Consider the following 23,568-nt stretch of genomic DNA (forward strand, 5'->3'; position numbering starts at 1 on the left):
TTTGGATCTCCGTAGTTGTCTTCTGTTACTCGAAATTTGATGAGTTACAACATGTAGCATGTTCCAGTTTTGGGGCACTTTATGGCTCCTGCTGTTTGTAAATTGGTGGTTTATTCCTTGACTTTTTTAGTGGTGGATGATGCATGCCCCAACAACTTTTGTCTGGATGCTTTCAGTGCTTCTGGTTTTTCTAATGTGGATGCAGTACACTACATTTCCAACAAGTTCCCTTATCAGCAGTTAGATTCTCTGTGTACTAAATTCTTGTCTTCTTTTCTTTTGGATTGGGTTGAGCCACTAATTTTATGGCCCACATTACTCAGAAATGTGTAGCACAACCACATTTCTTCCAGGTACACGCTATTGCAGTGGCCTTGCATGATCAAGTGAAATCTGGGTTGGACAGACTGATGTCATTGGGGATCACCCAGCCTACTATGTCAAATGTTGGTCAACCCATCTTGTGATCGTTAAGAAACTGAATGGTTAGCTTCACCCCTGTGGTAACTTTTAAGTGTCTGGTAACACTCACTCTATCATTGACACCTACCATTTGCCCTGTCAGGGCAAGTTACTGGCTAAACTTGCCAGGAGCCAGTGTTTTCCTAAAACTGATACCGTATTTACTCGAATCTAAGCCACACTTTTTTTCCGGTTTTTGTAATCCATAAAACCGCCTGCGGCTTAGAATCTATAGTTCAATTCATTTATCTTGGCGGCTCGCGCATGCCCGCCCAGACGCGGGAGATTGCAGCGTTGCCAGTTGTACGCGCCAAGAGAAGCAGCGCCGTAGCAGTGTAGTTCTCAAACTTACGTTTAGGGGGGAGCGCGCAGTTTATGAAGTAAAGCCACCACGGCCGCATTAAACCTTTCGCTGCTACAGAGACGTGCTCCCCGCATTCCACGCCGTGCGCGATTTTGTAACCACTGCACTGCTCGCCTGTGCAGACACATAGTGTTCCGACTGCTTTGACACACTTATCATTCGATTTCACAAAAACTATTTGGCCCAAAAATTTGATTTTGACACATCTTCTTGACTGATACCTTCCCCCCATAAATGACTTAGTTTTGTTTCGATTTTCAACGCAGTTATATTGCAGCATTAAATGTAGTAAACCATTGCACGAAATTTTGAAGAGTTTGCAGAGGTAAAGTTCATAGCGTATACTTTCCGTATGTTCGATTGTAGTTACCACAATGTTGAGAACGAAATGTGGACAAGATACCTAAATTTCATATAAAATTTACTGTATAACAACATCTCATTTAATTTAAGTACCAGATTGGTGTCGTATGTAATATTGAGAAATATTCCGTCTTTCGCGACTGTAATAAAAGTTTTATTTACACCGGGCGCGTTTGACTTTATTTTAAAGCACTTCAATCAATCAAAAGGAAGTACACAAAATACTTTAAACAAAACTGTGGACTTACAAAAACATTAGGACTTGAATATACTGTGTATCAGTGCTCTGAGCTATGTCAAATATAATTTTTGTGTGTGGCACACACAAAAAGCATTTATTTGCTAAAACACTGATCGGCCGACACAAACGTTGAATATTGTGTTACCTCAGCACAAAACTACGAAAGGTGACTTGGCAATGGAGGAGACAAAATGCTGTCCAATGAAGATGCTTCAAAAGAAAAAAACGCATCTGGTCTAAATAAGACGCTTATTACAGTTGCAGAAGAGGAATATATTTCAATACCATTGGTAAAATTGCAACTGTGGAACAAAAACAAGAAAGAGAGCATGAGTGTTATTGTGTATGTGCCTTACCCTTCATTGTTGTCAATCGCTGCGATAGTCTTCTGCATCGCTGTAGTCAGTGTCGCAGTCCGAATCATCAGGTCTTAGAGTTATGACGATGGGTTCAAGCAGATTGTCAGTTACAATTTCCCTGTCCATGTCCTCCTCCTGTAGCCTTTGTGCATGCCGAACACATTCAGCCCATGCTGAAGAAGTAATTCTGTCAAGTGCTTCGTGCAGAAGCCTTTCTGTATCGGCAATTTTAAATGTCACGTTTCGTTCTGCGACATACCCTTTCACTTGTGCCCAAATTAACTCTATCGGATTGTATTGGCAATGGTACGGTGGCAAACGCAAAACTGTGTGTCCATGTTCCTGTGCAATACAATCGATTTCATAAATTTTTGTGCGAGGCTTATGAAGCACTACAAGATTCAACATTTCAGCACGAGTTTGGTTGGCAGTATGTGGAATAGTTTTACTTGCAAGCCATAACATGATATCGGCTTTTTTTGTACTTGTTGTGGGTGTCTTGTCAACAACAACAGAGTGATAACTTGCATTGTCCATTACAGTCATCGAGTTTGCAGTCAAGTAAGGGAGAAACTGATTCCTAAACCACAATTTAAATGTCTCAGAGTTCATTTCGGAATGATAATCCCCTGAATTTCTCTTTTTTGCCCGGAACACTAATTTGCTTTCTGGAATGAATCCAGAACCAGAACCAGCGTGAAGCACAATTATTCGTCCACCTTTACCAACTGGTACTTTAAACCCTCCCGAACCATCACTCATTTTCCAACACGCTTTCCTTGTGTGATTTTGGTTCACCCATGTTTCGTCCAAGAAAAAAATGTTCTTATTCCCGGATTTTCTTACTTCAATAATACGTCTTAAAAACTGTGCCCTTGAAGCAGCGATATCACTACGTTCCATTAAAAACTTTCTTCCGTCATTTGTATGTACATATTTGAATCCAATGTTTTTAAGTATTCTATTCATTGAAGTCATGCTACCTTTAAAATTTATGGTTTCACGCATTTTCACAGTGATTTTTTTTACAGTAGGAAATTCGCCTGTGTTGTACATGTTAAGCACTTCTCATCTTAGAACATCTTTGTCGAAATTATCTAAATTAGTTACAGTCCTCTCACGAGTGCGATATTTCCCTGGTGATCTGAAAAGTGGGCTTCCACAGGTCTCCGTAGATAACTTTCCTTCATTGGCAATCCGCTGAACGGTTCTCAAACTAACGCCTGTCGCTTCTGCAGTGCGTTCCTGAGATCTGGCGACATCCGTGATAGGTCCACCGTTTTCTGCTTCGCGCTTGAAAAAAGCGTGAATCCGGTAAATTATGTCCCTCGCCTGTTTATGGAGAGTTTGTCGCTTACCACCATTATCAGCCATGACAACTTGCAACAAATGCGATAAAAATTCACCAAAGAATAACTACAATCACATTTAACACTCGCACTCGCCAAGACATTCCCAGCAGACCGTTCAGAAAACTACTGAACACTCATTGGCTGTCAGCGGATGCATGACGTCAGGTGCGTAGAACGAGCCTTAAATCAACCGCAGTCGTTCATGGTTCCAACTATACAGAGTGTTCATTTTAATTGGAGACATTGAAATATCCGCAAATCTACACATCGGATCAAACAAATTTATAAGTAATTTTTTTTTGTCTCAGAGGGGGACATCCAACGATACCAAATTCGACGAATTTGTAGTCAAATTGGTTATAATTGGATGTCCCCTTCCGGGAGGAACTAATTTTCATTAGGATTTCTTTTGGCTCTGTGTGTCGTTTTCAAGAGATTTCAATGTCCCCATAAAATGAACACCCTTTATAACATAAACAGTGTTTATAAATTGGGAAATATTCTATCTTTAGCAACTGTAACAAAACTTTCTTTATACCAGAGTCATTTCGCTTTTTTCTAAAACGTTCTGATTAAAACGAAGTTGGCGAAGTACACAAAACTGAATTTTGGACGCAATAAAACATAAAACTAAAATATATTGCCAGTGAGGCACAGTGCGCAAACATTTTGTTTTTGTCACAACGGACAGCAAATACTTGCCAAAACATAGATCAGTCGACGAAACCATTGAATATGATGTTGCCAAAGCAGCGAAGCAAAGAATTCCGTCAGACAATCAAATAGCTTGGCAACGTACGAGCCGAAATTCTGCTCTAAATAATACTTTTAATATTGCTGCAAAAGAATATATCTCAATATGAATAGTAAAACAGCGACTGCGGAAGAGGCGATATACAAACAAAACGGATAACATGAATATTGTATGTGTGCCTTTTCGTTGTTTTTAATTGCTGTGAAAAGAAATATTGGAGGAGAAAATTACAAAAACTGAAAACTTATTATGATTATAATGAAGCACAGGAAATTTCAAAACATTACATTCAAACGAATAAAATTCATTAAGTAAGACACTTCGCTATTGTTTTTAAATAAATAAAATATTTAGTATGCAACAAGCCTTGAACTCAGAATCTTCCGATTAGCAGCCCAACACCTTAACCATTACACCAACGCAGCTACTCATTTCTGGCATCTCCTGGAGCACTCTAAACGTTTGCAAAATACCGACAAACACTGTTGGGATTACTATGAATTACTCACGTTGCGTCGAAGTACAATAGGAAATAAACAATTACCGCTGTTCTTTATTGCGAAAAAGCGGTTCGTGAGACTGATACAAACACCTTTCCTTGCTATCGCCTGAATTAGGAGGCTTATTGTTTGTTTGGTTTAATTAATTAATAGAATATGAAGCAATTGGTGTAAAGAATGCTTTTTCCAAACTTTCTATAAAAGAAAGTCTGCTATCAAGACATTGCTTTTGTTCAATTACTTCATTTATGACTGAACGTTTCTAAAATTGAAGACACTCGTCCGTGCTCTGCACTGCAGTCGAGATCTGGCAACGTCGTTCTCTGTTCATTGGCTGACTGTGATTTGTGACGTCAAATGCGCAGAACGAACCTAAACTCGGCCGCCAAGATATATGACGCGCACCTTAGTTCAAAGCAAGCGGAAGTTCTGAAAAATGTTGGTAGGTGCCGCCACAACTAACTTCTGCCGTCGAATATATGTAGCACTACACAGTCATGCCTTGTTGGCACAAAGATAAATACTGGCGCCAAAACCTCTGCGTCAGTAAATAAATTTAAAAAAAAAGGTGGAAGACGATCTTTTTTCCTCCGCCCTGAGTTTTGACCACTGCATTTTCATTCATTATCTAACAAAGTAAATACAAATTCTGTATTGTTTGTTCATCTTCGAATGTAGCAGCATTTCAATGTACTACGAAAATCCGACTGGCAAGACTGTTTGGGATGTTTGTCAGTATGGCCAACTCTACATTCTGAATTTTTTCCTACCTGTGAGAAGAGATGGTTGCTAATAGGAGCTTGATGAATTATGAATCACATGCAGTATTCTCTTCACCATAAGAATAATACGAATATAAACATTTTGCCACGTATTCTTTCATGTTTGCTGCTATCTCATTTAAATCCTGTCTGCCTAATAAACTAAGAAACTAGAGTGAGACAACAGCAAACGCGGAAGAATATACGTATCGTGTCATGTTTATATTCGTATTATTCTTATGCCTAATAGTGATACAGTCAGAAATGAAGCACGGCAACTGACTAGATTTTTAAATGTAAGATGACTCTAATTTCTGTGCAGAATGTAATGTACTAAAGAGGCACCTGCAAAGATTTTCAAACAGAGAAAAATTTTCGCTACACTCTCGTTCAGAACATGTTCTATCGTACGCAGTCTATTATTTGGTTCTTGTTGATCATTATCAAAGAAAGCAGCAGTGTAAGTAACAACAAATAGCAGTCTCTTGCCATTGTTTCGCTAATGAGACGATTCCTCTCTCTCTCTCTCTCTCTCTCTCTCTCTCTCTCTCTCTCTCTCCTTTTTTTTTAAATTGTAAGCGGCAGTAGCGCGCACAAAAGCAAGCCATTCCGCGAGCAGCGACAGGCCATAGTACAGTAATGCATTTTCAGCTTAGAGTGACGAAAACACCTATAACAAAGAAAACGGCACTTATCAGATCAAAGCAAAATAAGCAATCGATTCAAACGAGACGAAGCACGTGAAAAAGGAAGGGTACCCGTATAAATACGGCCGGAGCGCCTGATGCATAGCAATGGCTACCTGGTAAAGCTTGACTGCTAAGCTTACAACTCGAACCAAACTACTGTAGCTGTATAGTCATTCATTCGACCTAAATTGTGTCTCATATTACAATGGACCAACTTTGTTTCGCTTTGGACGTGCGGCCTAAAACTTTTTTGAGTCTCAAATTTCAGGTGCGGCTTAGATTCAGGAAATTTTTTTTCCTTGATTTCGAGTCTCATTTTTCAGGTGCGGCTTAGATTCGAGTAAATACGGTATATCTGAAGTTTACAAGTTCCATTGGATGAGGATTCAAAACAGCTCCTGGTGATTAACACACCCTTTGGGTTGTACCAATATCAGTACCTCTTGTTTGATGCAGCTAGTGCCTGCGGTTTTTTAGCATTTTTTGGAACTATTGATGATGTCCATTCTGGGGCACATCAGCTATCTTGATGACATCATCATGACAGTTGCATCCATATGTGAACACTTACGCATCTTACCCTCATTGTTCCTGACCTCACAGTCTACAGGTTTGAAGTGGAACTTGGCCAAGTTCCACTTTTTTCAGCAAGCAATTGTGTATTTGGCATTTGAGCTTTCTCGGAATGGTGGGTAAAGCCTTTGAGTTATTATTTTACAGCTGTCACAGCTATTCTGTGCCCTACAAATGTCAAAGAACACCAAGCATTTTTAGAGAAAATTGTGTACTATGTATCATAAATTCATTTGAGTACAGGCACATTAGCCCATCCTCTCCACCCCAATTACTCCACAAGGACATTCCTTCTCAGTGGGCGGCAACCTCGGAGCACGCTTTCACTCTTTTGAAATCTAAATTACATTCTGCTTCTTGTTTCGTTACCTTTTGTCCTTGCCATCATGTGGTGTTGGCTGCAGACGCCTCCCAGTATGGGGCTCAAGGCTATTCTTGCACATCGCTATGAGGATGCTTCTGAATATCTGATAGCTTATGCACCAAAAACACTTAACTGTGCTCAGCAGCACTACTCCAAAGTTGAAAAGGAAGTGCTTGCTATCGTCTATGCCCTCAAAAAATTTAATGTATTTTTGTATGGGTCTTTGTTTCCCCTCATCACAAGCAACAAGCCTTTGGTTTCATTGGTTAATCCTTCTGCTTCATTGCCCAACAGGGCTGTATATTGCCTCCAGCATTGGGCGTTTCTGTCTCGCTGCAAATATTAAATACATTTACAGCCTACAACGCAGCCCGCCAACGTTGATGTACTGTCCCGGTTCCTGATGGGGCTGGATCCTACTTTTGATCAGGACGAACTCCTTTGTTTTCTCTTAGATGTTGAGGCACAACATGCAGTGGAAGGTCTCCCTATTAGTCCTTCGGATCACAGCTGCTGTTACTGCTGATCCAGTTTTGCCCAGGTTATTAACCTTGTGCAGCATGGCTGACCACACAGGCCTCCAGACAGGTCTTCTGATCCTGTATGTAACTATTTGCCCTCCGTCACTGCCTGTCAGTGTTTGAAGTTGTTGTTCTCTTAGCTATGGATGGGCTGTCACCCATGAGTGTGATCCCAGCAGCTCTCTAGCAGTATGTAAGTCAGCTCCTACATCAGGAACATTGGTAATTGGTTGTCAATGTCTTCCCAAAATTTTCATATGTTGTCCATTGTTTTTGCCACGTGAGTCCACGGCTGTGCCATTTCCATCCCTACTCACCAGTTCCAGCCCAAAATCTCCTTTAGCTGCTGCCATCATCATCCACAGGTCTCACTGCAGACACTGTGGATGTGTCATTGGTCATCTCAATGCCTGCATCGGAGGAGCACCTTTTTCCCAAGGGAGAGAGTTGTTATAACCTTGTATATCATACCTGGATATGTACTGCACACATGGCTGCTGGCGCACTAGATTCAAACACTCCACCATCAGCGTCTGTGCGGGCCGGCCTCCAGAGGCTGCCTGTAATTTGTGTACATAGCACGGCACATGCTTCATTGTCTGCTGGAACTCTTCCCTATATAAGGACAGTGTGGCAGACACTTGTCCTCAGCTGTACTCTACTGCTTTGTATTGTTACTATGCTTGTGTTTACGTAAATGTATATTAATAAACTCTTGTCTTTGGTGGCCACACTATTTATCATTCATTATGGCATAAAGTGGTTACAATGTTGGGAAGTTGTGAATATTTGTCTTCCATTAGAACTTCCTGGCTACCAAATTCAGTATCTTTTGAACATGCTTCACTATATTATTCAGTACTTGATAAGAGTCTGTGACAATTATGCTCATATCATATTCAAAGAATGTAGCTTTTAGGGGTATATGCTATAGTTAAAGCAAGTTATTAATAAATGGCAGGAAGAGAATTGATCTTAGTATGAAACCATGAAGAACTCCACATGTCACAGTTGAGTATTAAATTATTCCCATTATGTGAAAACAGCCTATGTTCCAGAGGAAAAGGTCCTAGTGAAACATCAAACTGAGTCAGATGCTGATGATGTGTTAGTGTAATAACTGTGAGGACTATTATTTGAGGCCGGCCGGTGTGGCCGAGCGGTTCTAGCCACTTCAGTCTGGAACCGTGCGACCGCTACGGTCGCAGGTTCAAATCCTGCCTCGGGCATGGATGTGTGTGATGTCCTAGGGTTAGTTAGGTTTAAGTAGTTCTAAGCTCTAGGGAACTGATGACCTCAGATGTTAAGTCCCATAGTGCTCAGAGCCATTTGAACCATTTGAACTATTATTTGAACCATGAGCCTCATGCTGTGATTTCCCTGTCTTCCATAAACAGTTAGATCCAATTCGTGGAGGTTTGTAAATTGCAGGGCTGTATGCTTCCACTCTTGGTTATATAAGCCCATCCTTTTGCCTCTGTATATTTCTGTAGTGTCCAGTGTTAGGTGTTCACCAGGATGTAAAAGTACTGCCATATGATTATAAATTACATGATAATTTAGTTTGCTATATATCAGGAGGAGCTTTCTGACCGTAATGGTGAGAATAGTAACTGCTGTGTATTTGGCCGACAGCATGTACATAAAATATGATTTGATGAAATGTAAAGCATGCTGTGTGTCAGTTAATTGTTGAATTAAATTGTTTGAAACTGTTTGTATTAGGAAGGATTTAATTTAGCCAACCTACTAGTTGCTTCAACCAAAGTGTCTATAATTCTAAATAAACCAAGAGCATTTGCATATTTCACTGCAGTGTGTGTATACTCTGTGCTTAAGTACACTCTTAAGTACTTTAATAGGATGCACCTGGCTTGTAGCTATCCAGCGCCCCCTTTCTCTCATGATGCTGGTGACACACTGCAACATGGACTCAATACAACACCAAAAGTGTTGGGAACTCTCCAAATTCATGGCTGCCTACAAAAAGCAGTACTGGTCAGTGCTGGGTCCAAGGTGTGCACATCTTGTTCGCTCACATTCCAGAGGTGCTCAATGGAATTGTCGTCAGATGTAATGTAGGGCCTCCCAAGTACAATCATGTTCTTGGTGAGTTCCTTGAACCATTCTGATGGACTTCAGCAGTGATGCATTGCCATGCTGAAGGACAGATCACCTGTAATGTATTGTAGGTGAAAACTGATGCACGTGATTGGACAATGGGTTCTGTATAGTTTACCTGCGAAAAACAATGGCAGATATATTTGGAGCTGCATATTCTCCTCACTGAACATCTTCCACATGAGAAGTCCACCATCTGTCTAAAGAATGTGCTGTTGGTAAGCAGGATGCACTGTCTCCTTACATTTTCAGGGTACTCTCATGCCAACATCAGCATGTAACGCTGTGTACTTTGATTCATGAATCCAGGTAACATCTTTTCATAGTTTGAGGATCCAGTAGCAGTGTTTCTATGCTCATGATAAATCAGCGTTCCCAGTTAATGTTCAGCGTTCCCAGTTAATGTACACAGGTACATATGTAGGATGTGAAATTCTGAATCGCTGTCCGTGGGGTTTTGTTAGACATTAATTTAGCAAGTGGTTTGTTTGACAGTGACTTATCTACTCTGCTGTTACACTATATGATAGCTTATGACAATCCCTGTCACCAACGCATTGTTGTTCATGGCAGTTGAATCTTGTAGTTGCTGCTTTGTTCGAGTTAAGATACTCAAGCTACATCCTTCACAAAGTGTCATGTAAAAAGCGGGTTGCCTGCATCATGTCATCCAGCATGCAACTGTCTTCTCTCTTCCAACATTACCACTTGTGTACTTGTAAAACAAATGAAAAATTCAAAATAGGCTGTAATGTGCAACGGCAGCAAATTAATTATGAAGTCCTAAAATGAAGTATGCCGTGTAATGCTAGTGTTATATGCTGTAAGAGTACATCTTTGCCCATTTACAGGCTGTTGTTGAGTCAATTTGTACGAGGGTCATTCAATAACTAAAGAGACAAAGTGGTCTGGAGAAAGGAGCATTTATTTTTACAAAACAGTACGTTTTTTGCTTTTCAATATAAACCCATTGAACATTTATGGACTTGTTCCAATGGGCTACAAGCTTTATTCCAGCTGCAAAGAACTCTATATCTTGATGTTTGAACCAATTTCCTACGATCTTTTTCATGCCCTAATTGTCCTGTAACCTCTTCACATGTAATGCCTCCGTCAGTGCACCAAACAAATGGAAACCACTAGGTGCTAAATCAGGACTGTAAGGGGGATGATGCAGTATTTCCCAGCCCAGCCCTGTTTGTTGATAGTTTCACAGGTTAGTTGAGCAATATGAGGGCATGTGTTGTCTTGCTGGAGAATCTCACCTCTCCTCTGAGATCCACGTCTTCTCTCTCTCATGGCTGGCTTCACCTTGTTTAAAAGCAAATCCGAGTAGTATTGGCTGTTCATTGTATGCTGCTCTTTGAGATAATCACAAAAAACTGGACCTTCAGCATCCCAAAACGCTGTTAACATAACTTTTCGTGCTGATGCTTGGGTTTTGAATTTTTTTCTTGATGGGTGAGTTGGTGTGCTTCCACTACATGCTTTGTCTTTTTGATTGTGGCTCATAATAATGCACCCAAGTTTCACACAAGCTAAAATTTTGTTGAGGAGGTGCTCATGTTCTCTTTCATAGTGCTCCTTTAGCTCTGTGCACACTTTCAACCTTGTTTCCTTGTGTAGCCACGTGAACTCCTTTGGGACTCATCTTGCACTTGTTTTGCAGTACTTCAGCTTGTTACAGATAATGCTATGAACTGTACCAGTATTAACTTGAACCTTATCAACTATCATTTCCACCGTCACATTGCAGTCAGCACAAATAATGTCATCAATTCGACTCTTCAAGTGAGGGAGTTGAAACTGCAACTGATCAGTCAGAACGTTGTTCGTCAGTCACTGAGTCACGACTATTTTTGAAATTCTCTACCCACTTGTAAAAATTTGCATGATTCATACAATCTTCACCATAAACTTTAGACATTCTACAGTATATATTCACGGGTTTCTCGCCTTCAACAAGTAAAAAACGAATAACAGAACATTGTTCAACTAATGTGGATGTTTCAAGCAGGCTCACCATCTTGAAATGTATTTTTGAGGTTATAAACAAAACAATGCTGATACATCAGCTGATCAGGGCTCATCTCATTGATACCATTTTAAAGCCATAAAAGCACCAATCGTGCCCTACTAACAGTTTTTTCCCCCAGACCAATTTGTCTCTTTAATTATTGAATGACCCTCTTAACATAAATTTGTTCAGTTTGTTTTGTTCACTTTGTAATGTACATATTATTTTTTTCAATCAAAGAGTGTCATACTGTGTGCACAAATGTGCACTATCACTCGTCATCTTGGTCCCAGCCAAGTTCATGATGACTACATTGCGTACTCTCTCTCTGACTCTGCCCAGAAAAGTTTATATGCTCAGAAAATTAACACTGTCACTTGCTCGCAAACACTTTATGTGTTTGTTTTGTGCCACCCATGATTAATATACTCATAATATCTGAAGTAACATGAAATCAACACTAAATGTTCTGTGTTTCCTCTGAAGTGCATACTACAGAGCATGACAGAATGATGCTATTGGCTGGAGTGTTAGATTGTACACTGCCCCTTGTCACTGCACATTGTCCCAATATGTGTAATAAAAGATTTCATAGAAATGTGTTCATCAAGGTCTGATAATTGCAATATTATTAAAAGGTAGAAATATCAGAGCAACATTAAACCATGCTATAATCCATGTTTGCTTAAAAAATTAACTTATGAGAAATTCCAAATAAGTGCTTAGTTCCAGAGACCTGTATAGTGTCAACTTGTGCAGTGTTTGCTGCACCTAGTGCAGTGTTTCCATTTCAGTGCTCAGGCTGTGCGCAGCTCTGACCAGTGAAGGAGCACCCTCATTCTAGACAGACAATGTTAAATTGGCCATATGTCACAGCTGAGCAATTCTTGCTGGGAGGGTGGGATACACATGTGGCCAACAGATAGATGAATGATCACAGTCTCTTTAAATGAATGTACTTTGAGTGGTTTTAGTGGAAGAAAATCTGGTGACATACGCATTTTACAGTGACATGGCAGAAATAGCTTGGCTTGCTCAGAATGAAAAGTTGCTTTGAACTTAATACATTGGGAATAATTGAATTGAAAAACTAAATCAAGCATTTGAACACTTTCAGTTTAATTATGTAGTTTAGTTGAATCTAACACCTGTGGCATGTCTTATCAGATAATTGTCTATTAATAGAGGATACTGAGATTGGGCTGCTTATTTGCTTTATGTCTGTTGATCTCTTCTTGAATGAAAAAGATTAAATCTTGCGCCACATCTCTGTAAATGCATAGGCCCTTGTTCTCTAATGATTCCTCTGTTACATTCCACTGATTATAACAAATTTCACTGTAATTATGTTAGCGTCTGGTGTAAAGGGAATCTCTATTCTCATAGGATTGTTTTGGAGGGAACCTACCTCAGACCACTTCATTTTGTATCAATAATCAATGCTTTGCATTGCACAGTTAAAATATGTAATAAACCACAGTGGAGGGTAATGTGTAAGACATGATGACATGTTGAAATCTCTCATCTGTGACAACATACAACCGTTTTACTAAATCAGGTTTGATGTTGATGCATGCAGCTCGGCTAATTGTGGCATTATAAATACCTTTGCCAGTATGTGGCGGCCTTCGTATCCTTGGAATTTTTTAGTGGAAAATATCATACATTGCAGTTTTCACCTGTACATTTAAAGAAAAATGAGGGTAATATAATGGTGGCCCATGTACTTACTTGTTCAACCTTCTATTGTGAATTCAATACTACCTCCCCATAGTGCTGACAATTCTTCAGTCAGATCTTATGTGCCTCTTGCAATTGTTATTTCAGTGCCTAACACTTGTTGCGGGGGTAGGGGTAGCAATTTATTTGGATTGACACATCCAAAAGAAGCACCAACATTTTCGGCAGCCTTTACCACATTTATTAGGCATCTCCCTTCAGTGGTGTAAATAACTACCAGTCTGGTGCATGGAATTCGACAGGTGTCCCTGTAATTCTCTTTTTCTCTTGTGATGATGATATAGAATATCTGTGGGTCAGAAAAAAAGGCAGTAACTGCAAAGATTGCAAAAATTTTACCTTTATAGATATATTTACTAAAGATGCTCTAAAGTATCTTAGTTTGTACTCAGGCTGCTGCACTGCTATTGCTCCCCAGACTTTCACATCTGTGCTTTAACAAATGTTTTATACCATTTACTACACCTCACTAATCAGACAAATACACCAAAGTATTTATCTCATACAAGATCCATAGATTTGAATATGTTGTGCGTCATTGATGTAATTATATTTGTCTTCAGTTAATGCCAGTTTCTATCTTTTCACTGATGGAATCACTACTTTCTTTAACTGGCACCTAGAGATATATACAGAGATGTAAGTATTAATTACAGAATTCCACGGAGGCGATCATTAGCACACTCAGATATGTGTAAGAACATTTTGTTTTTGCAGTGTCTGCATAGGTACTATTCCCAAATGTGTAGCAGGCTGCAGTACTGTGCACAGGGCACTTCTTGACTCCCTGTGTTTGCTGCGTGAATCTCTCATCACAAAACCCTTATGTACTATTGTAAAACATTTGTATTACAGCTCAGGTACAGAGCTCAATGAAAAACAACACACTGAAATGTGGTAGGACTCTGTTTTCATGGTTTGGCAGCTACCCAGCCTCCAGTGATGATAAGAAAGGGTTCTCGGAGGGACAGTGAAAAACTGTATGAAATACTGCCGCTGAGAAGAAGTTTATTTCTCTTGTCCTATAAAATAGCTGCAGTTATCCCTTTTGCTTTGTTAGAATTTAAGTTCCGTAAAATAGATTTTTTCAGACATAAAAATAACCAAAGGGATTTTAGCCAATAAAAGTGGTATGTACTGTGGTAAACCACATTTTTCTTTGAAATAACCTTTGCAAAGTGTTCTGACATTATAAAACTTTTTTTATGCACCATTTTTTTTATTTAGTTTTTAGTGTGATAGTCAGCTGCTTCTGTTGTTGCTGTTGTTGTTGTTGTTGTTGTTGTTTACTGTGATGACAGTTTGCTTTGATGTTCTATAGTTGAGACGGCGTAAGTTGACCCATGACAGTTGCAGTGGGCTGTGTGCAGCAGCTTTGTAGACCTACCTCAATGAATAATGTAACGTGGTTTTGTAAACATCTCTTATGGCAATGCCCCAGTGTTGTGAAGGTGCTGTAGATGGCTACTGTTTTTGCCTGCAGCCGTTACCACTTCGCAGTTCAAAGTTGGCAACAGCCCTGCAAGCTGTTAGGGATCTCCTAATCTCCTTACACCGCCTCGACCATAGGCTCCATTCTGGTTTTACCTTACTAACCATACATCCTTCACTGTTGGCTGCATTTGATTTGTCTGTGTTTTAAATGTACCCTCATTACTCAGATGTTGTGCATGTTTCAAATGTGACTCTTAAACAAAAAATTGCAAAATATCATTTAAGTTTTCCCCATAAAAAGTGCTCCTGATGTGATTTTGTGTGTAAATTGAAGATGAAGAGGTGATGAAAGGAAAGGAAAGGAAAGAAAAGGGAGGGGATCACTACTTTCAGCTGCATCGGGATATTATGCAGAATCAGCAGCGACGAGTGGAAATGTGTACCAAACTGGGATTTGAGCCCAGGATCTGTGTAGTGGTTAATGCACCTACTTGGTAAGCAGAAGATCCTGGGATCAAATACCAGTCCGGTACACATTTTCACTCATCGCCGCTGATTCCGCGTAATGTCTCAATGCAGCTGACAGCAGTAATTACCTTCCTTTCCTTTCCTTTCCTTTCCTTTCCTTTCTTCCCCTCTCTACCTTCAATTTACATTTAATGTTTAATAGCTGCGGATTCTGCATGATGTCTTTTTGGGACACGTCTGAGAGAACGGACACCACCCATTCGTATAACATACATGATATGGTTTTGACAGTTGATAACAAGCGGTATATATTTTTTCTCTAATGTATGTGAAAAATGTTTCTTAATTTAACTTAAGGAGACTCACGTAGGAGATATGTTTTGTTAATCCCAGGAAAAGTTTTACTGATTCTCAGGAAAAACACACAGTTCTGATAACAACCATCTCTCATGATACGTTGAGCCCCATTCTTCTTTCCTTTTCTCTTTCACACTGTAGCTCCAACAGTCTAATACAGTAATAATTATTATACTGCCAAACATAAATTAAGGGTAAAGGTGATAAAATGTATTGTAAAAAAGGGTAGGAAATCCTGGGCAAGTGGTTTATTTGTAACAGAATGATCATTGCTTCTGTAAGAGAAAACTGGTCGAATAAACATTTCAGTTAGTGTGTATAAACAGTACATATTCAAAAGGCAGATGCAAAGATAACCACAAATTGCATTCACCTCTGACAGACAATTATTTCAAAAAGCCTTATGGATATCACTGCCTCATTATATGGTGTTTACAAATGCTAAACAGTTCATTTCTTGTGTGTGTTCATTACATGTGGAAAGATCTTTGTTGCTCATTTAATGACTATGGAGAGAAGGGAAAGAGCCTTTACAGAGAACGTATTACCTTTTCATTGAAGGGTTAGGAGTGATGGCCCTGCTTGCCACTCCGTTAATATGATAATGTGCTCCTTCAACTATAGTTTAATTGAAAGAGCTCTTTGTGCTACTATCTTGTTGTATTATTTTTGCTATTCATTCTTAGGTGATACTGATGACATGGCAGTGCATTCATGTCATATTTTTCTTCTAATTATACCAGGTGGGTGATAAGATTGCCCAGGTTCTCATTTGAGATGCCTAAATCTAGAATCTTGCTCTCATGAAAATTAAGGCTCATCTGGTAGATTGACTGCCAAAGCTCTTGGGTCCAACACACAAATGCTCAGTTACATTGTAAATAATCTCTTCTGTGTGCTGGGTAAGGAACACACAATTACATAAATGCATACGTGAACATATTTGGGATCAAGAGGAATATTTGATTTGAGTCATCAGCTTTGAGCACTAACATAATGTTAAAGGCTGTTTTAACATCACCTTTTAGTGTATGTATTAACAGTTTTGTTGTTAAGTGGCAAAGCCAAAGAATGTGAAAGCAAAATAATGGTTGCTGTGCTGATAGACCAATCTGTAGTTTGGCCTGAGGTCTAGGTTAGTTTGGAAAGTGACAATTTGGTTGTGAGTTGCTAAAGCCAATGAATTAAAAAAAAAAAAAAAAAAAAAAAAGAACCTGGTTATGGTGACAGACTGATCTTTCGATTAGATTGTTTGAAAAAATCGCCATTGATATCATATTATAGTCACCGTGTTGTTTACAGCATTTGTCGCGTGTTTCCTTTGTCACTGGCCAAAGTCGGCAACTTACATCAAATATTCCTCTTTATCCTGTATTTGTTATACAGACTGCCTGACAGTAAGCATAATGCCGAGACATCATTGGTTTGATATGACATACCAATTTCCTAGAGCACTTGTACAACTGTGTCATTCAATGTATGCCCAAAATTTTGTACAATTAATATACCCTACACCCAGTTACATTAGACAAATGTCTTAAAAAAGACAAAACAGGCACATACTACTGTTATGATTGACACCGACATTGTTGTATTGCCAGTCTGTAAATCGTTCTGGACATCTGCGTCTCAATCAAATGGGGTATATTGAATCTGAAATCCATTATCACATTTAAATTAGATATCTTTTATCTAAATGGTTGTGTTAAACCACATTTGATACAGTTTCCTTCCCCATAACTCTTCTGCCTAGAATTTTGTGATAGCATAAACTGACAGCAGTGATGTAGGGGAAAATGAGAACATTATGGAGAACAGAACACACTAGAATGAGATAGGAAGTCAGAATAAATGGAGACTGGAGGTAGGAAAGAAAATAAAATTAATTGATTTCTTGTCCAGTGTGAGGAGGAACATCTCAGCAACAGTTTCACAGCTGTTGTAATGGTTTTAAAGAAAATGTCAGCATCAGTTGCACTTTTTTTTATTTAAAACCATGACAGTATCTGTCATGTGTCCTGTGTCCTCCCACGAAGTCTGACATATAAAATGAGCTCTTTGCTTGGCTGTGAAGGCACGAGGGATGTCTGCTGACTGCCGAGTCATCCTCTGCCTTGTGGCGTCATGCGGATGCGGTATTGAGGGACATGTGGCCAGCACACCCAGCCTTTATGTAGACTTTCCAGATCATGTAACCCCAACTGCTCTGTCAAGCGGTTCCTCAATTGGCATCACAAGGCTGAATTCACCCCGTGCCAGTCCTCCCACCAAGGAAAAAATCCTTCCTATACTGACCACTCAGCTACTGAGGCAGACCAAGGATGAGATATACCACTAGATAAATCACTTCGGGGACCAAACCGGTCGTGGTTATAAATAAAAAGAAAAATGCAACTGGTGCAGACATTTTCTTCAAAATTAAAAAAAAATTAATATGCCATATTCCTAAGCCCTTGATTTCTAATGCAGTGGGGTTAGTGCAAAAGCTTTTAAAGAATTACTGACTAGAAAGTAATTGACATGCTTTTTGTATTCTTGATACCAACATAAGACACTTACAGATAGGCTTACCATGTAGAAAAGGTGTGTTTTCATCAGGTGTAGTAAGTGAAAAATAGCAACTACTGACTCAATATTCAAATAATTTCATTTCTCAAGTGTGCTTGATATGACCAGTTCCTTTGGTTCAGGGTAAACATTACTGGGTGCCCAGTCAATAGCGACAACTTGGGTTTAACAATTTGACAAGTTTACAGCATTTGAAGAGCTTTAGCTTTTATTGAGATAAGACCTAGCTGTAAAATATATTTCCACATTAATCGTTTCCTTTGAATTGCATAAAACTGTAAATGTATTCTGATAATTGTGTTACTGACATTGAATTTCAGTCCATTAAACCAAGCATGTAGATAGAAAGACACTTTCAAACTAGAGAGATTGTGACACCCTAGTTGAAGCAAGCTGTTGACTGGCCACACTTTCTCAAATACAACTAAATTTTTTTTAGTATGCACTACATGTCTCGTAAGCATTCTATATAGTTTTCATGTGAATGTTGTCTGGCTTGTCAAGGAAGAGCTGTGAATGTTTGACTGCATTTTGATTGTAGTCTGTATCTTAGATGGGATTTGCACTAACTCATCTGTAGTTGCTGAATGTCCATTTTTCCCCTGAGATCTGGTTTGGCTGTAGAATTTTTAGCTTAATTTTTTGATAACCTTTTTCAGTACTGTGCATAATATATATTTTTCTGTAGTCTTCAATGATGGATCACAAATGGAGCTGTTTAACCTGCAAGGAACAATCCCTGTAAATTACAAGGGTGAGTTTATAACAACAGTAAGTTGCATGGAACACAATTGTTGCCTGTTTCATTCTGTAATGTGATTTTAACATTTTTCATTTCATTACTAATTAATAGAAAAAAAGAAAAGGTCCTCTTCTCTTGGGAAGGAGAAAACTTACTCATCTGTGCAGGTATGTCTAATTATAAGATATTTAATATTGCTTACACCGCATTTCTCATAGAATGTCTACTGTGCAGAGCAGCTTTTGTCCTTCTGACTTATAGTGCGTGTGTAGGGGGACAACTATTGTACAAAGCTGATGACTGTCTCTTTAACCCAAATATCAGCATTTTTTCCTCAGTTTAATGAGTGTCTTTCAAAAGAAACTTCCAGTAAATATGATTTTGTTGTTAGACAGAAACCAGCCATTGTATGTGATGTGCATTGCTTGGATTTCAACCATGTGCTCTTCTGTCTGTTGTGTGGCATCTACACCTCCAAGGAAACATGATAATCAGTGTGTGGGATTATAGACTTTCCCAGCATATACTATTGTTGAGAAGCTCTTGGATCTCCAGCCATATTGTAGTGTTGAGATGCCGCGACATTTTGATACTTGTCATACTCATCATCTTTGCCAGAAGTTGAAGAGTATGACACTCATTGAAGTGTACACAGTATCTTCTCAACACTGCTGCCTGGCTGGAGACTCTAAAGCTTCTCAGTAGCATGATAATTAGTTCCTGCCTATTATCCCAAAAAACATTTTTAGTATTTCCCTAACATAGTTTCTGTTTTTCTCTGAGTCTTCATGTTCATTATATAAAACAGAAAATCATCCCAAATGTAACAAAAGAAAATTGGAGGAGGGAGGTGGGCAAATTAAGTGGTTCATAGTGACTAAAATGCAACTGTCTAACTTTTTCAAATACTTGCATATTTATTAGGGATTTGGGCATGAGCTAGCACATTTAACACATAAACCTACCCATTCTGTTCACACCGCCCATTTTTCGAAATGGAGAGTTGTGAATCACACTGTTCTACAAATTTTCAAAAGTTGAATGTTATGGTGAAGAAAATTATCAGGAACTTCTTTACAACGCCGTCTTGCACCCAATACCTGGAATTCTCAGGGAAATTTGTTTTTCAAGTTTGGGTAGCCACCCTGTCCTCATTTTTGTATATGTTCTTTTTGCATTAGTGGCATATAGCAGAGGAGTGCAAAGAAATTCGTTTCAATTTTGTAAAAGTACTGCTTTATCACTTTGCTCTCTGTAATGCAGACATAGGACATCACAGTGTGCCCTTATTTAAATAACCACTGCTTGGGCGGGGAATGTACCACAGAAAATTGTACGCATCTCCTAGTGGAACGAGTGAGGCAACTGATAAATGATTGGAGTATGCTTTAAAATAGAAAGAGCACTTTCATTCAAATTTATTTATTCATAAGCATTAAAGTACAAAACTTTTCATTGTGTCTTATTTTTTTAAACATTCTTTGGGGTGCTCTGCTTTTTTCGTCATTTCATTTGAATTGTTTAAAAATGAATCACTGCCATCATCAAAATCAATGTCATTCTTATTTTCACATAGAGATTCTTCTATAAGTGCTACAGTCTCCCCCTCAGAAAGTTATGTATGTAAAGGGCTAGCTACTTTGTACTGGCTACCCTTGAATGTAACAGTTACAACCTTTCTCTCAACACAACTGCTACAGTTAGACACTGAGTTAGCAGAGGTATCCCAATATGGCAGTACTATGCAGCATTGATGCCTAGTACAGTCAGATTCAAGAATGGAGCATATGTAAGCAATGAAAAATTGTGCCGAAGGAGGCTTGGCATTGGCGTGGAAAACAAAATTCATAATCTTGAGTGCCACTTGCCATTGGCGTGGAAAGGGTTAAGACCTGTCTTCAAATCATCGATGAACAGTCACTGTTGATCAGGACTATGCTTTATATTCGTTGCCTCATCAGACCAATTAGGTCTTACAGAATGTTAAGCACCTCAAGTTTTAAAAAATTGCTCAAATTCTTTATTTCTAGTGCAAAATGCCGCTTTCACAGAGTTGTGCAGGTACTTCCACTGTTGTAAGTGTGATGCCAACAGTTCTGCCTTATTTTTAGGAAGTTCTAATCACTGATGAGGTCGTTGAGCTCCCCTAAAGTCTTGTGATCCGAGGATGGTTTGCTTGCAAAGAAGTTCACACGTCTTGAAGATGATGGCAGTTCATCTTCATATTCAGTTATGAAAGCGTGGTTCACAGAAGCATTTTCTGCGGGTTCAGAACAGGAAGCTCTTTGTCATGAGGTACTAAGGTGAATTACAGAGGATATATTAGGGTACACAATCATCGATTTTATTTGTTTATAAGGTGAACCATACAGAAATAAGTCAGTAGTATGCTTGTTGGGCTCCCTCCAAATCATTGGGACTCCAAATGCCATATGATGCCCTTTACTACTCATCCATGCCCATATTGGACAAACATGTAATGTAACATACATGTGGTGCCCATTTTTAATCCTGGTTCGCTATCTTACAGCCAAAATACAAGAACAAAGCCATTTTTATATAAAACATAACTGAACGCTTTCTACAAGCAAATGTTACTTTAGGCCAAATGTATCAGAAGTTATCTATATTATTTATGAGACTTCTTTTACTTTCCTGTGTGCAGTAGATTGTCAGCTAGAAGTATACCGCAATACAATTATCTTGGAAGCAATTAGAGACACGACAAAACAAGACTACCTTAAATAATACTTGCCACAATGCTCTTGTCCGGCCACAGACTGCTGAACATGTGATGGCCAAGTGCACAGATGTAACCAGTTACATGGTGATACCTTTCCTATGAGAATGATAATATGCTTAGGTAGTGAAGCAGATTGATTATATATGGGATTCAGTGTTTTGTGATGAAAGAGCATAATTACAGGCAATGGCTGTTATTCAAAAACTAGAGCTAACATGCAAATTGGAATGTCTGTTTTAAATTCAGGGACACCGAATTAACAAAGTTTAGCTCATTTCATTTCCATAACGTGTTGTGTGTAGAACAGTGTCATTGTTGAGAGTAATATTATTCAGGACCCCAGTGTGTATTCTGTTTGGTCTTCAAGGATATATGGCATTTTGCATGATGGGTGTGTATTGCACTCATGGTTTGTAGTGTGCCAGTTGCCAAAGTATCTAGGGTTGCTCTTCCATGTCGAGTTCTGCCTTTATGCACTGTTTGCATTTAAAACAGCTTTGTATTGTTCTTTTCTGCATTTATTCAATTGAGAGTAACATAATACTATTAAGACGGCCTCCAGTTAAAGTTGGTAGCAGCACTAGTAATGTTTTTGAAAATACAATAATAATAATTTACAATTTGCTACTCACCATAAAGGTGACTCGTTGAATTGGCGACAGGCACAACGAAAAGACTGTTACACATTATAGCTTTTGGCCAAAGCCTTCTTCAGCAAAGAATACACACACATATTCACACAAACAAGCCCACCTCACTCACACATAACTACTAGGACTGGCTGCTCTGACCGGAGTTTCCATTGCGTAATAATAATTTAGCCACACTGAAAACTGTGGAGAAAAGCTGTGAAATGAAATCTTTCTTGTAGAGGCTATTTCAATGTCTCGAGTAATGTTGGTTGTGAATGAATTTCCCAAAGTTACAGTTTCTCTGTAATGATGTGGTAAACACAAGCAAGCAGCAGGCAAAAAGGAAAGAGCCATAATATGTATTGAAAAGCTAATGTGGTGTGTGGTGGTGATATTCAAAAGAGTGCAACACTGATATTACTTGTAAATTAACTTGTTCTGCCCAGTTAGATTTATTTATCCATAAAGGTTGCTGTACTGCCTATAAATTAAAACTGTTGGTGGTTATGTTGAACTGGAACACAGTAAATACTGTGTAATTGCTAAAAGCAGGTAGAGTGTTTTTATTTGTCTGGTTTTGTCATGCCATGTTAGGGTTTTTCCCTGTATTATGAGTTACGTTTACTGGGGCATGAACTGTGATGTATTGTAATATTTTACTATTAACACTTTGAAAAATTTGTTTTCTTTTGTACCTAAAATAGAAGTTTCATAAAAATTGTTTCAAAGTTTGTGTACAATGTGGAAGAAATGTGAAAAATAATGAATCTCAACACCAACTGTAGCGGATGATGAATAGTATTCATATTAGTATGAACCTTCATCAGAAAATGACTAAGGATAGTTCTCTATAGCTGTACGGAAAATAGTTAAAATCCAGTGTTTTATTACAATCATTCCATTAATATACAATAACAACAGAAATCAGCAGCTACAGATGTTGTACCAGCTGGCTTGGAATCTGTAAAGGTAGAAGTACCTGTTCATGACTGCAAAAGTCAGGCACTACTGTACAACATTCCATTAAAAAATCCACAGAAAATAAAATGTCCCAAGATCATCTCATTCCATGCTAGTAAACTTTCAATCCATTACTCTATAATATTGTCATTATATTATTTAAAGTGAGCTTTAAATGACTGACAAGTGGAAGCAAAATCTACTGGTGTTTATCTTCAAAGGTTAAAGCTGACGTGTGGAACCTTATTCACTCTGCATTCGACTTATGTTCTAGCTTAAGAATTCATTTTGCATTCAGTTTCTGTTCTGTCTTACGGATTCGTGAAAGAACATAATGCATATCAGTAATGTATCAACTAAAATATACCTTGGGAACATTGTGACATGTAGCACAGCGATATGGCTACACAGTACGCAGAAAAATGTTTATGGGCTGTGGGTTACACTTAGCCACAAGGCCAAGGCTGTAATGGGGTATAACAC

General features: G+C 38.7%; 1 protein-coding gene across 4 annotated transcripts in view; it reads left to right on the top strand.

The window, feature by feature from the left end:
• The window catches only part of LOC124609767 (tumor susceptibility gene 101 protein), a 155,401-nt gene that overhangs the window by 30,990 nt on the left and 100,843 nt on the right, over positions 1 to 23,568 (top strand). For 2 of the 4 annotated variants that reach the window (XM_047140099.1, XM_047140100.1), the window contains exon 4: positions 18,697 to 18,762. The exons of the other annotated variants lie outside the window; for them this stretch is intronic. In XM_047140099.1, coding sequence (XP_046996055.1) covers positions 18,697 to 18,762 — 66 coding nt within the window. The remainder of the gene's footprint in view (positions 1 to 18,696; positions 18,763 to 23,568) is intronic. 4 annotated transcript variants of the gene reach the window in all.

This window comes from Schistocerca americana, chromosome 1, assembly GCF_021461395.2.
Source record: "Schistocerca americana isolate TAMUIC-IGC-003095 chromosome 1, iqSchAmer2.1, whole genome shotgun sequence".
In the NCBI taxonomy this organism is placed as follows: Eukaryota; Metazoa; Arthropoda; class Insecta; order Orthoptera; family Acrididae; genus Schistocerca; species Schistocerca americana.